This window comes from Ranitomeya imitator, chromosome 7 (genome assembly GCF_032444005.1).
Source record: "Ranitomeya imitator isolate aRanImi1 chromosome 7, aRanImi1.pri, whole genome shotgun sequence".
NCBI classification, from domain to species: Eukaryota; Metazoa; Chordata; class Amphibia; order Anura; family Dendrobatidae; genus Ranitomeya; species Ranitomeya imitator.
This window is the reverse complement of record NC_091288.1, coordinates 225,336,186-225,349,053: the sequence shown is the minus strand read 5'-3', so window position 1 is coordinate 225,349,053 and position 12,868 is coordinate 225,336,186. Positions and strand designations below refer to the sequence as shown.

At 48.4% G+C, this 12,868-nt stretch overlaps 1 protein-coding gene across 10 annotated transcripts; it reads right to left on the bottom strand.

Annotated features, from left to right (window-relative positions):
- Positions 1 to 4,279: 4,279 nt before the first annotated feature.
- LOC138645725 (sesquipedalian-1-like) lies at positions 4,280 to 12,603 on the bottom strand. Of its 10 annotated transcripts, none has more exons than XR_011314752.1 (3): positions 11,741 to 11,800; positions 7,374 to 8,498; positions 4,280 to 7,321 (listed from the first exon to the last, which is right to left on the bottom strand). XR_011314752.1 is itself a non-coding variant. In XM_069735223.1 (3 exons), exon 3 carries the CDS (start codon positions 8,488 to 8,490, stop codon positions 7,975 to 7,977), a length of 516 nt encoding a protein of 171 aa, XP_069591324.1. In that variant the 5' UTR covers positions 8,491 to 8,498; positions 10,809 to 10,837; positions 11,768 to 11,797; the 3' UTR covers positions 4,280 to 7,974. The 10 variants fall into 10 exon arrangements, 8 of the variants coding, with proteins under 8 accessions (XP_069591324.1, XP_069591327.1, XP_069591330.1 ...); XR_011314753.1 differs by having other exon boundaries at positions 4,280 to 7,218; XM_069735223.1 differs by adding an exon at positions 10,809 to 10,837 and having other exon boundaries at positions 4,280 to 8,498; positions 11,768 to 11,797.
- Between the last annotated feature and the right edge of the window lie 265 nt (positions 12,604 to 12,868).

Here is a 12,868-nt window from a genome sequence, read left to right as displayed (position 1 = left end):
TAGAGACGTGTGTGAGAAATCTGTGAGGAGAGGCGAAAAGATGATAAAAAAAATCTGTTGTGCTAAACACTCCGAGCAAAGGAAGTGCTAAACCAATGTATCCTCTGCAACAATGTATCATCTGCAACAATGTATCCTCTAGCAATATATCATCTGCAACAATGTATCCTCTGTAGCAATGTATCATCTGCAACAATGTATCATATGTACCAATGTATCATATGTACCAATGTATCATCTGCAACAATGTATCATCTGCAACAATGTATCCTCTGTAACAATGTATCATCTGTAACAATGTATCCTCTGTAACAATGTATCATACATAGCAATGTATCCTCTGCAACAATGTATCATCTGCAACAATGTATCATACATAGCAATGTATCCTCTGTAACAATGTATCATCGGTAACAATGTATCCTCTAGCAATATATCATCTGCAACAATGTATCCTCTGTACCAATGTATCATCTGTACCAATGTATCATATGTACCAATGTATCATCTGCAACAATGTATCATCTGCAACAATGTATCATACATAGCAATGTATCCTCTGTAACAATGTATCATCTGCAACAATGTATCATATGTTCCAATGTATCATCTGCAACAATGTATCATCTGTAACAATGTATCATCTGCAACAATGTATCATACATAGCAATGTATCCTCTGTAACAATGTATCATCTGCAACAATGTATCCTCTAGCAATATATCATCTGCAACAATGTATCCTCTGTAGCAATGTATCATCTGCAACAATGTATCCTCTGTACCAATGTATCCTCTGTACCAATGTATCATCTGCAACAATGTATCCTCTGTAACAATGTATCATCTGTAACAATGTATCCTCTGTAACAATGTATCATACATAACAATGTATCCTCTGCGACAATGTATCATCTGTAACAATGTATCATCTGCAACAATGTATCCTCTGTAACAATGTATCCTCTGTAACAATGTATCATCTGCAACAATGTATCCTCTGTAACAATGTATCATCTGCAACAATGTATCCTCTAGCAATATATCATCTGCAACAATGTATCCTCTGTAGCAATGTATCATCTGCAACAATGTATCCTCTGTACCAATGTATCCTCTGTACCAATGTATCATCTGCAACAATGTATCCTCTGTAACAATGTATCATCTGTAACAATTTATCCTCTGTAACAATGTATCATACATAACAATGTATCCTCTGCGACAATGTATCATCTGTAACAATGTATCATCTGCAACAATGTATCCTCTGTAACAATGTATCCTCTGTAACAATGTATCATCTGCAACAATGTATCCTCTGTAGCAATGTATCCTCTGTACCAATGTATCATATGTACCAATGTATCATATGTACCAATGTATCATCTGCAACAATGTATCCTCTGTAACAATGTATCATACATAACAATGTATCCTCTGCAACAATGTATCATCTGTAACAATGTATCCTCTGTAACAATGTATCATACATAACAATGTATCCTCTGCAACAATGTATCATCTGTAACAATATCCGCTGTATCAATGTATCATCTGCAACAATGTATCCGCCGTATCAATGTATCCTCTGTAGCAATGTATCATACATAACAATGTATCATATGTTCCAATGTATCATACGTAACAATGTATCCTCTGTAACAAGGTATGCTCTGCAACAATGTATCATACATAGCAATGTATCCTCTGTAACAATGTATCATCTGTAACAATGTATCATCTGCAACAATGTATCCGCTGTATCAATGTATCATACATACCAATGTATCATAGGTAACAATGTATCATCTGCACCAATGTATCATACATAACAATGCATCCTCTGCAACAATGTATCATACATAACAATGTATCATCTGCAACAATGTATCCTCTGTAGCAATGTATCATATGTAACAATGTATCATACGTAACAATGTATCATACGTAACAATGTATCATTTGCAACAATGTATCCGCTGTATCAATGTATCCTCTGTACCAATGTATCATACGTAACAATGTATCCTCTGTAACAAGGTATGCTCTGCAACAATGTATCATACATAGCAATGTATCCTCTGTAACAATGTATCATCTGTAACAATGTATCATCTGCAACAATGTATCCTCTGTAGCAATGTATCATAGGTAACAATGTATCATGTGCACCAATGTATCATACGTAACAATGTATCATACGTAACAATCTATCATACATAACAATGTATCATCTGCAACAATGTATCATACATAGCAGTGTATCCTCTGTAACAATGTATCATCTGCAACAATATATCAGCTGTATCAATATATCATCTGCAACAATGTATCGTCTGTAGCAATGTATCATAGGTAGCAATGTATCATATGTAACAATGTATCATATGTAACAATGTATCATACATAACAAAGTATCCTCTGTAACAATGTATCCTCTGCAACAATGTATCCGCTGTAACAATGTATCATATGTACCAATGTATCTATATATATAATTGTCTAAGGGTTTTTCCGTCTGTCTGTCTGTCTGTCTGTCCTGGAAATCCCTGCTCTCTGATTGGTCGAGGCCGCCAGGCCTCGACCAATCAGAGACCGGCACAGCATCGACGTAGAAATCCCGCGTCTCTGATTGGTCGAGGCCGCCAGGCCTCGACCAATCAGCAACGGGCACAGCGACGATGATGTCATAAAGGACGTAGACATCCTGCGTCTCTGATTGGTCGAGGCCACCAGGCCTCGACCAATCAGCAACGGGCACAGCAACGATGATGTCATAATGGTTGCCATGGCGACGATGATGTCATAAAGGTTGCCTCGACCAATCAGCAACGGGCACAGTCTGCCGCAAATTCTGGAATCATCATTGTCCATATACTACGGGGACATGCATATTCTAGAATACCCGATGCGTTAGAATCGGGCCACAATCTAGTCATACATAACAATGTATCATATGTAACAATCTATCATGCATAACAATGTGTCATACGTAACAATGTATCATACGCAAACCTGCTTAGGTGATGTAGAAATCTCCGCAGCAATGGACCATCCACAGAGAGTAAACGGTGCGGTCAGGAAGGATGGCTGCCGCTGCTGATGAACACTTTATGTTTATAGGGGTCTCTGGAAACTTTGCTAAAGGCCACTTGAAAGTGTTTGTAGCGGCTTTTAGTAGGGAACTGTGCCGAAATAGTTGTGGATACATGTAGCTACATTTCCAGGCAAAGTCCATAAGCATTATATATTACAGTGGTTTGTGAAAATCTTCACCCCCTTGGCATTTTTTGTGCTTTGCTACCTCACAACCTGCAATTTCCCTGTTTGAGGGATTACATCAGTTCATGTAGAGAAGATGCTGACAAGTGCCAAAAGTGGCCGGTGCTGGTCCCTGGTCAAAGCTTTGTGAAAACGCGCGTCGTGGCCAGCGGTGCGGGCGGGTGGGCAGCATAGTCCTTTACCGCAGCACCTTATATAGCAATACAAGTATTCATTCCATCTTTTTTCAGCACTTGTCACTTTGTATCATAGCAGACACCTAATGAATTATTTCTTTACCACTACAGATTATTAGACGGCTTTCCATTAATCAGTGGTTTTATTTGAGGCACTAATACAGCAATCGCCACATGTTGCCTCCTCGGTGCCGTCTCTTCACGTTACCCCGATATCATCCTTATATATGACGCATTTTGTATGGTGCCGCTTTATCACGGTCCTTTTCATCGGTATTTATTATTTATGACGCTAATATTATTCATTTTATATTATTATTAATTGCTCTATTTCTATAATAATTACATTTGGCTGAAGTCTGGCATTTACTACTGATGGTTTCTGTGACGTTGCAGTGCATCGGTCTGTGGACACAATATTATATTCGTTGCCCCCTCCTGCTCCTTTTCTTTTCCTGTTGAGTCTGTGATTTGTTATCTTGTTATATAAATAGTTAAACGCTATTTGTAGTTGTGTTTTGTATTGATGTTATATATTCAGCGCAGTCGCACGATACTAATTCCTTTTGCTTGTGATAAACACTCCTAATATATATATATAACACTGAAAGAATGGAGAATAAAGTAGCGTACAAATAGATGGGAGGACGAGTCACCGCCCCGGCGTACGTCGGCGTGCAGAGAATGGCGCCAGTGTAAGACTGGACAACTCGGCAGCTGATCATGTCGCACTGGTTACACGGACCCTCTGGCTGCACCGTCGGGGTCGGGGGGATTCCTTGGTGAACTTCCATTTTAGTTATGACAGATTACCACTAGTAATAAAAATGAATCCTTTATTAATTACTACCTGGAAGGTGAGGAACCCAATTTCCCCCAATTACGAGCATCCGACAGTCAGACGCTTCTAATGTGATGTCATGAGGACAAATATCATTGAATGATTTCATCCTGTCTCCACTGAAAACATGAAGTATGGATGTCCCGAATGCAACATCATCCAATATATCAACTTCTGTGCTCCAAGGACAAGAATGTCTCCCATCCTCCCACTACTAAGAATCGGATCATAGCCCGCACCCTCAGAGGGACGCAGGGTGGTCCGAAGCCTCGCTACACAATGAGCAGTTAGACATGTCTATGAAAACTAGGAATCTTTCATCAACAAGACGCAGAAAAACACGTAAAATATGACTCCGTCCAACTGTGCGCTATCAGGAAGAGCTGGTGGTGAGGGGTTCACGCGGTCCGTCCCGGTAGAGGATGTCTTCTCTCCAATCTCTACCACAATCAAAAAATGTGAAAAGATAAGAGGAGGGAGCTCGGCTTTATCTACATGGATGAGAAGAACATCATGGGATAGTTGTAGACCTGACACATTGGGGTAGTTCTCCATCTCTGGCTCCGGCCACGAGAACATTTCTGAGGGCATCAGAAGGCGAATACTTGAGGTCATTGTCACATTCACATTGCAGCTTGCAACGGACCAGGAGATATCTGATTTTCCTGAGGGGATGATCCCTCTGCTTTATTGTTTCTCCGCTTCACGTTACCCATTTTTATCGTGAATTTACATTCGTTCATATGTTTTTTCTTTTCCAAAATACAAAAATACTTTAATAAAAGCAAATATATGAGGGTTCGAGGTTTGCATGTAATGGGAGGTCCTGTAATGAAGGGATGGGTCAGGATTCTTCAGCGTGGGGGGGGAGGACGCCGCTAAACTCATTTACATCTGTGTTGTCAATACAAAGAATGGGCAGCGTCTCCTCACCAAGACCAGCGGACATCTATAACATCTGCAGGAGGCATCAGTATAGGAAAGAGATCTTTACAATAATTACAGTAGACTATGGCCCCCTGGACCTGACCACATCGGATTCCAAGGCGACCACATGTTTCATCGGAGAAATACTCTTCTCTGCTTCACTTTCAATTCACGGGTAAAATGTGTCTTCAGTAAATACAGACTTTCCAATTATTGTGATTGGATACGACAGTTAGTGCTCATGAATTTCTATGGAGAAATATGATCTAATTTCTGAAGAACTTATAGAACATCTTTGTCTCTAGCCCCTCCCCCTTTGTGGCTTCCTCTAACTCCATCACCTTGGTCTGCCTCTAGTTCCCCCCCTTTGTGGCTTCCTCTAACTCCATCACCTTGGTCTGCCTCTAGTTCCTCCCCTTTGTGGCTTCCTCTAACTCCATCACCTTGGTCTGCCTCTAGTTCCTCCCCTTTGTGGCTTCCTCTAACTCCATCACCTTGGTCTGCCCCTAGTTCCTCCCCCTTTGCAGCTTCCTCTAACTCCATCACCTTGGTCTGCCCCTAGTTCCTCCCCCTTTGAGGCTTCCTCTAACTCCATCACCTTGGTCTGCCCCTAGTTCCTCCCCCTTTGCAGCTTCCTCTAACTCCATCACCTTGGTCTGCCCCTAGTTCCTCCCCCTTTGCAGCTTCCTCTAACTCCATCACCTTGGTCTGCCTCTAGTTCCTCCCCCTTTGAGGCTTCCTCTAACTCCATCACCTTGGTCTGCCCCTAGTTCCTCCCCCTTTGCAGCTTCCTCTAACTCCATCACCTTGGTCTGCCCCTAGTTCCTCCCCCTTTGTGGCTTCCTCTAACTCCAACACCTTGGTCTGCCCCTAGTTCCTCCCCCTTTGAGGCTTCCTCTAACTCCATCACCTTGGTCTGCCTCTAGTTCCTCCCCTTTGCAGCTTCCTCTAACTCCATCACCTTGGTCTGCCCCTAGTTCCTCCCCTTTGTGGCTTCCTCTAACTCCATCACCTTGGTCTGCCCCTAGTTCCTCCCCTTTGTGGCTTCCTCTAACTCCATCACCTTGGTCTGCCTCTAGTTCCTCCCCTTTGTGGCTTCCTCTAACTCCATCACCTTGGTCTGCCCCTAGTTCCTCCCCCTTTGCAGCTTCCTCTAACTCCATCACCTTGGTCTGCCTCTAGTTCCTCCCCCTTTGAGGCTTCCTCTAACTCCATCACCTTGGTCTGCCCCTAGTTCCTCCCCCTTTGCAGCTTCCTCTAACTCCATCACCTTGGTCTGCCCCTAGTTCCTCCCCCTTTGTGGCTTCCTCTAACTCCATCACCTTGGTCTGCCTCTAGTTCCTCCCCTTTGCAGCTTCCTCTAACTCCATCACCTTGGTCTGCCCCTAGTTCCTCCCCTTTGTGGCTTCCTCTAACTCCATCACCTTGGTCTGCCTCTAGTTCCTCCCCCTTTGAGGCTTCCTCTAACTCCATCACCTTGGTCTGCCCCTAGTTCCTCCCCCTTTGTGGCTTCCTCTAACTCCATCACCTTGGTCTGCCTCTAGTTCCTCCCCCTTTGCAGCTTCCTCTAACTCCAACACCTTGGTCTGCCCCTAGTTCCTCCCCCTTTGAGGCTTCCTCTAACTCCATCACCTTGGTCTGCCTCTAGTTCCTCCCCTTTGCAGCTTCCTCTAACTCCATCACCTTGGTCTGCCCCTAGTTCCTCCCCTTTGTGGCTTCCTCTAACTCCAACACCTTGGTCTGCCCCTAGTTCCTCCCCTTTGTGGCTTCCTCTAACTCCATCACCTTGGTCTGCCTCTAGTTCCTCCCCCTTTGAGGCTTCCTCTAACTCCATCACCTTGGTCTGCCTCTAGTTCCTCCCCTTTGTGGCTTCCTCTAACTCCATCACCTTGGTCTGCCCCTAGTTCCTCCACTTTGTGGCTTCCTCTAACTCCATCACCTTGGTCTGCCTCTAGTTCCTCCCCTTTGCAGCTTCCTCTAACTCCATCACCTTGGTCTGCCTCTAGTTCCTCCCCCTTTGAGGCTTCCTCTAACTCCATCACCTTGGTCTGCCTCTAGTTCCTCCCCTTTGCAGCTTCCTCTAACTCCATCACCTTGGTCTGCCTCTAGTTCCTCCCCCTTTGAGGCTTCCTCTAACTCCAACACCTTGGTCTGCCCCTAGTTCCTCCCCTTTGTGGCTTCCTCTAACTCCACCACCTTGGTCTGCCTCTAGTTCCTCCCACGTTATGGCTTCCTCTAACTCTATACACTCTATCTGCCTCTAGCTCCTCCTCTGCAGCTGCCTCTAACTCGGCCACCACTACTTTGCTCTAGCTCCTCCCTCTCTGCCTGTCTCTCATGACTCCCCATCTGCCTGTCTCTAGCCCCTCCCTCTCTACCTGTCTCTAGCCCCTCCCTCTCTATAGCTGCCTCTTGTTCCTCCCCTTCATAGAATTTTAAGAGTACCAACTGTCATCTCTCTCAGTAATAGAAAACTCTGGATGACATGAGCCAAGATATGACCCCAGCACCTAGAGTAAAGCAGATGTCTTGAAAGAGACAGATGACAGTTGCTTATTTTGATGGATTTTTGGGAATTATGAAAACGCAGGTGGCTCTCACCTGTGTCCACATAGAAGCCAATGATCGAGAAGGTCCAGGGGGTGGTGTCTTTTTGGACTATGGCTATCACCTGTTTTATTTTACTGGGAAACAAGGGTCATTGATTGCTGGGCCACAGGCGAGCGACCTCTGCTCACACTTTATATCAGAAGTCCATGAGGCTGTTGGGCCGCAGACGGGTGACCTCCTCTCCCAGCCACTGGTGCAAGACTCCAAACTCCGCGCCCCATTGCAGCTCGTCACAGGCCTGATCTATTCGGCTTCTTGCTGAGGGTTTGGCAGGTTCCTGTGTGAGGCTCATGTACTGACTCCGCAGCTCACCCACAAGGGCCTTGGTGTAGCCCAGATTGGCACTGAGTAATGCCCGCACCCACAGCTCCAGTTCTCGTTGGCTTTCGGCTGCCATTTTGTAAACACGAGAGACAGAACAGAGACAGAAGGCGAACTCCAGCTTGGAGCTTCTCAGAGTGACGGTGCTCCCCTCCAGCAATATGAGTCCCAGAGGCTGGGGGTCTCCTTGCCGTTCCCAGTACAGAAGCAAGTTTCCACACAGCATGAACCAGCGGCGGTGGTAGGATGCGTGGCGGCCGCCTTTCTTCAGCAGGTAGCCTTCTTTCTCTGGGGAGCAACAAGCAAGTCGGGAACTGGTCTCCAGCTTCATTGAGGCTCCTGGAAGCAACAAAGTTGACGTCTTAGAAATTCTGAGGAGACAAAGCTGCACCCTGAGCTTTCATGGTGGATGGGCGAGGCCGCACTGAGGCAGGTATCCCCACTGCCACAATGTAATAATGTACCGGGGCGGCAAAGATGAACAGAAAGGCACCGTAATAATAAGGCTCGGACCCCGGTCAGGACCATACAGTGGAAGGCTCGGACCCTGGTCAGGACCATACAGTGGAAGGCTCGGACCCTGGTCAGGACCATACAGTGGAAGGCTCGGACCCTGGTCAGGACCATACAGTGGAAGGCTCGGACCCTGGTCAGGACCATACAGTGGAAGGCTCGGACCCCGGTCAGGACCATACAGTGGCTGCAGAAAGTATTCAGACCCCTTTACATTTTTCACTCTTTGTTTTATAGCAGCCATTTGGTAAATTCAAAAAAAGTTCATTTTTTCCCATTAATGGACAATCTGCACCACATCCTGACTGAAAAAAAAGAAATGTAGAAATTTTTGCAAATTTAATAAAAAAGAAAAACTGAAGAGTGAAAAATTTAAAAAGGGGTCTGAACACTTTCCGTACCCACTGTATGGTCCTGACCGGGGTCCGAGGCGACAGGACCGTGTGACTGGTACCAGAATCAGGACGATCTCATTGGCACCGGGATCACGACCATCTCATTGGCACCGGGGTCAGGACCATCTCACTGGTACCAGGATCAGGACAAACCTACTAGTATCGGGGTTAGGACCATCTCCCTGGCCCCAGGATTACGACCATCTCATTGGCTCCAGGGTCAGGACCATCTCTCTCACACCGAGATCAGGACCATTTCACTGGTACCGGGTCTGGACCATCTCCCCAGCAACAGGGTCAGGACCATCTCTCAGAACCATCTCCCTGGCACCAGGGTCAGAACTAATTCACTGGTATCAGGGTTAGGTCCATCACAAAGGTAACGAGATCAGAACCATCTCCATGGTACCGGGGTCAGGACCACCTCACTGGTATCGGGATCAGAATGATCTCCCTGGCACTAGGGTCAGGACCATCTCACTGGTACCGGGTTAGGGCCATCTCCCTGGTACCTGGGTTAGGACCATCTTCTTGATTCCGGGGTCAGGATCATTTCCCTGGTATCGGGATTAGGACCATCTCACTGGCACCGGGATTATGAACATCTCCCTAGCAAGGGGTCTGGACCACCTCCCTGGTACCTGGGTTAGGACCTTCTCCCCAGCACCGGGGTCAGGATCATTTCCCTGGTATTGGGATTAGGACCATCTCCCTGACACCAGGGTCAGGACCATCTCACTGGCACCGGGGTCAGGCTTGTCTCACTGGTACCAGGTCAGGACAATCTCACTAGTATCTGGGTTAGGACCATCTCCCTGGCACCAGGATTACGACCATCTCCCTAGCAAGGGGTCTGGACCATCTCCCTGGTACCTGGGTTAGGACCTTCTCCCCAGCACCGGGGTCAGGACCATCTCCCTAGCACCGGGGTCAGGACCATCTCCCTAGCACCGGGGTCAGGACCATCTCCCTAGCACCGGGGTCAGGACCATCTCCCTAGCACCGGGGTCAAGACCATCTCCCTAGCATCGGGGTCAAGACCATCTCCCTAGCACCGGGGTCAGGACCATCTCACTGGGACTGGGGTCAAGACCATCTCCCTAGCACCGGGGTCAGGACCATCTCCCTAGCACCGGGGTCAGGACCATCTCCCTAGCACCGGGGTCAGGACCATCTCCCTAGCACCGGGGTCAGGACCATCTCCCTAGCACCGGGGTCAAGACCATCTCCCTAGCATCGGGGTCAAGACCATCTCCCTAGCACCGGGGTCAGGACCATCTCACTGGGACTGGGGTCAAGACCATCTCCCTAGCACCGGGGTCAAGACCATCTCCCTAGCACCGGGGTCAGGACCATCTCCCTAGCACCGGGGTCAGGACCATCTCCCTAGCACCGGGGTCAGGACCATCTCCCTAGCACCGGGGTCAGGACCATCTCCCTAGCACCGGGGTCAGGACCATCTCCCTAGCACCGGGGTCAAGACCATCTCCCTAGCACCGGGGTCAGGACCATCTCACTGGGACTGGGATCAGCATCACTCTATAGGGAGCAGCATTATACTGCTGTGTCTGATCTTTGGGGTCCAGCTGTCACTTTCTGTCCATCTTCAGCGCTGACAAGAAGTTACCAGTTCTAGGGTCTCTGTTTCTTGTGTCTGCTCTCTCTCGCTGTCTCTTTTGTTGGGGGGCTGACCTCTCTCCAGCTGTCTCTCCTATGTCTGCTCTCTCTCCGGCTGCCTCACCTGTGTCTGCTCTCTCTCCAGCTGTCTCTCCTATGTCTGCTCTCTCTCCAGCTGTCTCTCCTATGTCTGCTCTCTCTCCAGCTGTCTCTCCTATGTCTGCTCTCTCCAGCTGTCTCTCCTATGTCTGCTCTCTCTCCAGCTGTCTCTCCTATGTCTGCTCTCTCTCCAGCTGTCTCTCCTGTGTCTGCTCTCTCTCCAGCTGTCTCTCCTATGTCTGCTCTCTCTCTGGCTGTCTCTCCTGTGTCTGCTCTCTCTCCAGCTGTCTCTCCTATGTCTGCTCTCTCCAGCTGTCTATCCTATGTCTGCTCTCTCCAGCTGTCTATCCTATGTCTGCTCTCTCTCTCCAGCTGTCTCTCCTGTGTCTGCTCTCTCTCTGGCTGTCTCTCCTGTGTCTGCTCTCTCTCCAGCTGTCTATCCTATGTCTGCTCTCTCTCTCCAGCTGTCTCTCCTGTGTCTGCTCTCTCCAGCTGTCTCTCCTGTGTCTGCTCTCTCTCTGGCTGTCTCTCCTGTGTCTGCTCTCTCTCCAGCTGTCTCTCCTGTGTCTGCTCTCTCCAGCTGTCTCTCCTATGTCTGCTCTCTCTCCAGCTGTCTCTCCTATGTCTGCTCTCTCTCCGGCTGTCTCTCCTGTGTCTGCTCTCTGGCTGTCTCTCCTGTGTCTGCTCTCTCTCCGGCTGTCTCTCCTGTGTCTGCTCTCTGTCTAGCTGTCTCTCCTATGTCTGCTCTCTCCAGCTGTCTCTCCTATGTCTGCTCTCTCTCTCCAGCTGTCTCTCCTGTGTCTGCTCTCTCTCCAGCTGTCTATCCTATGTCTGCTCTCTCTCCAGCTGTCTCTCCTATGTCTGCTCTCTCTCCAACTGTCTCTCCTATGTCTGCTCTCTCTCCAGCTGTCTCTCCTATGTCTGCTCTCTCTCCAGCTCTCTCTCCAGCTGCCTCACCTGTGTCTGCTCTCTCCAGCTGTCTCTTTTGTTGGGGGCTGACCTCTCTCCGGCTGTCTCTCCTGTGTCTGCTCTCTCCAGCTGTCTCTCCTGTGTCTGCTCTCTCCAGCTGTCTCTCCTATGTCTGCTCTCTCTCCAGCTGTCTCTCCTATGTCTGCTCTCTCTCTGGCAGTCTCTCCTATGTCTGCTCTCTCCAGCTGTCTCTTTTGTTGGGGGGCTGACCTCTCTCCGGCTGCCTCACCTGTGTCTGCTCTCTCCAGCTGTCTCTTTTGTTGGGGGGCTGACCTCTCTCCGGCTGCCTCACCTGTGTCTGCTCGCTCTCCAGCTGTCTCACCTGTGTCTGCTCTCTCCAGCTGTCTCTTTTGTTGGGGGGCTGACCTCTCTCCGGCTGTCTCACCTGTGTCTGCTCGCTCTCCGGCTGCCTCACCTGTGTCTGCTCTCTCTCCAGCTGTCTCACCTGTGTCTGCTCTCTCCAGCTGTCTCTTTTGTTGGGGGGCTGACCTCTCTCCGGCTGCCTCACCTGTGTCTGCTCTCTCCAGCTGTCTCTTTTGTTGGGGGGCTGCTCTCTCTCCGGCTGCCTCACCTGTGTCTGCTCTCTCCAGCTGTCTCTTTTGTTGGGGGCTGACCTCTCTCCGGCTGTTCCTTGTGTGGTATGTCACTTCCTCATTGCAGCTGTCACATGGAGTCTCTCTGGGGGAGGGGAGTGTACAGTTCTCACCTGACAGTTGGGCGCGCTCTCCTCCTGCACCTGCTGCCTCCCTCCCTGACCTCTCCAGAGAGAGCAGTCTCCTGTACCTGAGGAAGAGCTGAACTGTGCAAAGCCGGGTTCTTAAAGACACAGCACAGCTCTGATGGGGGACAGGTGCGGGTGTAGCAGGGGGGCGGAGGACAATGTTGTGTGGGGGGGAAACACTGTTGTGTGGGGGAGGGGAGCTGACGTCACAGGGGGGGGGGCAATGTTGTGCTGGGGTGACATCACATGGGAACTCATGGGGCTGGCTTTGTGTGTAAGAGAATGGGGCTGACGTTGAACTGTATAAAACAGGATAGGGATACAAAAAGTTATCCAAGCAATTGATAATGCCGGTCAGCAGCATTCACACTGTGATTAACAAATGGAAAATCAGG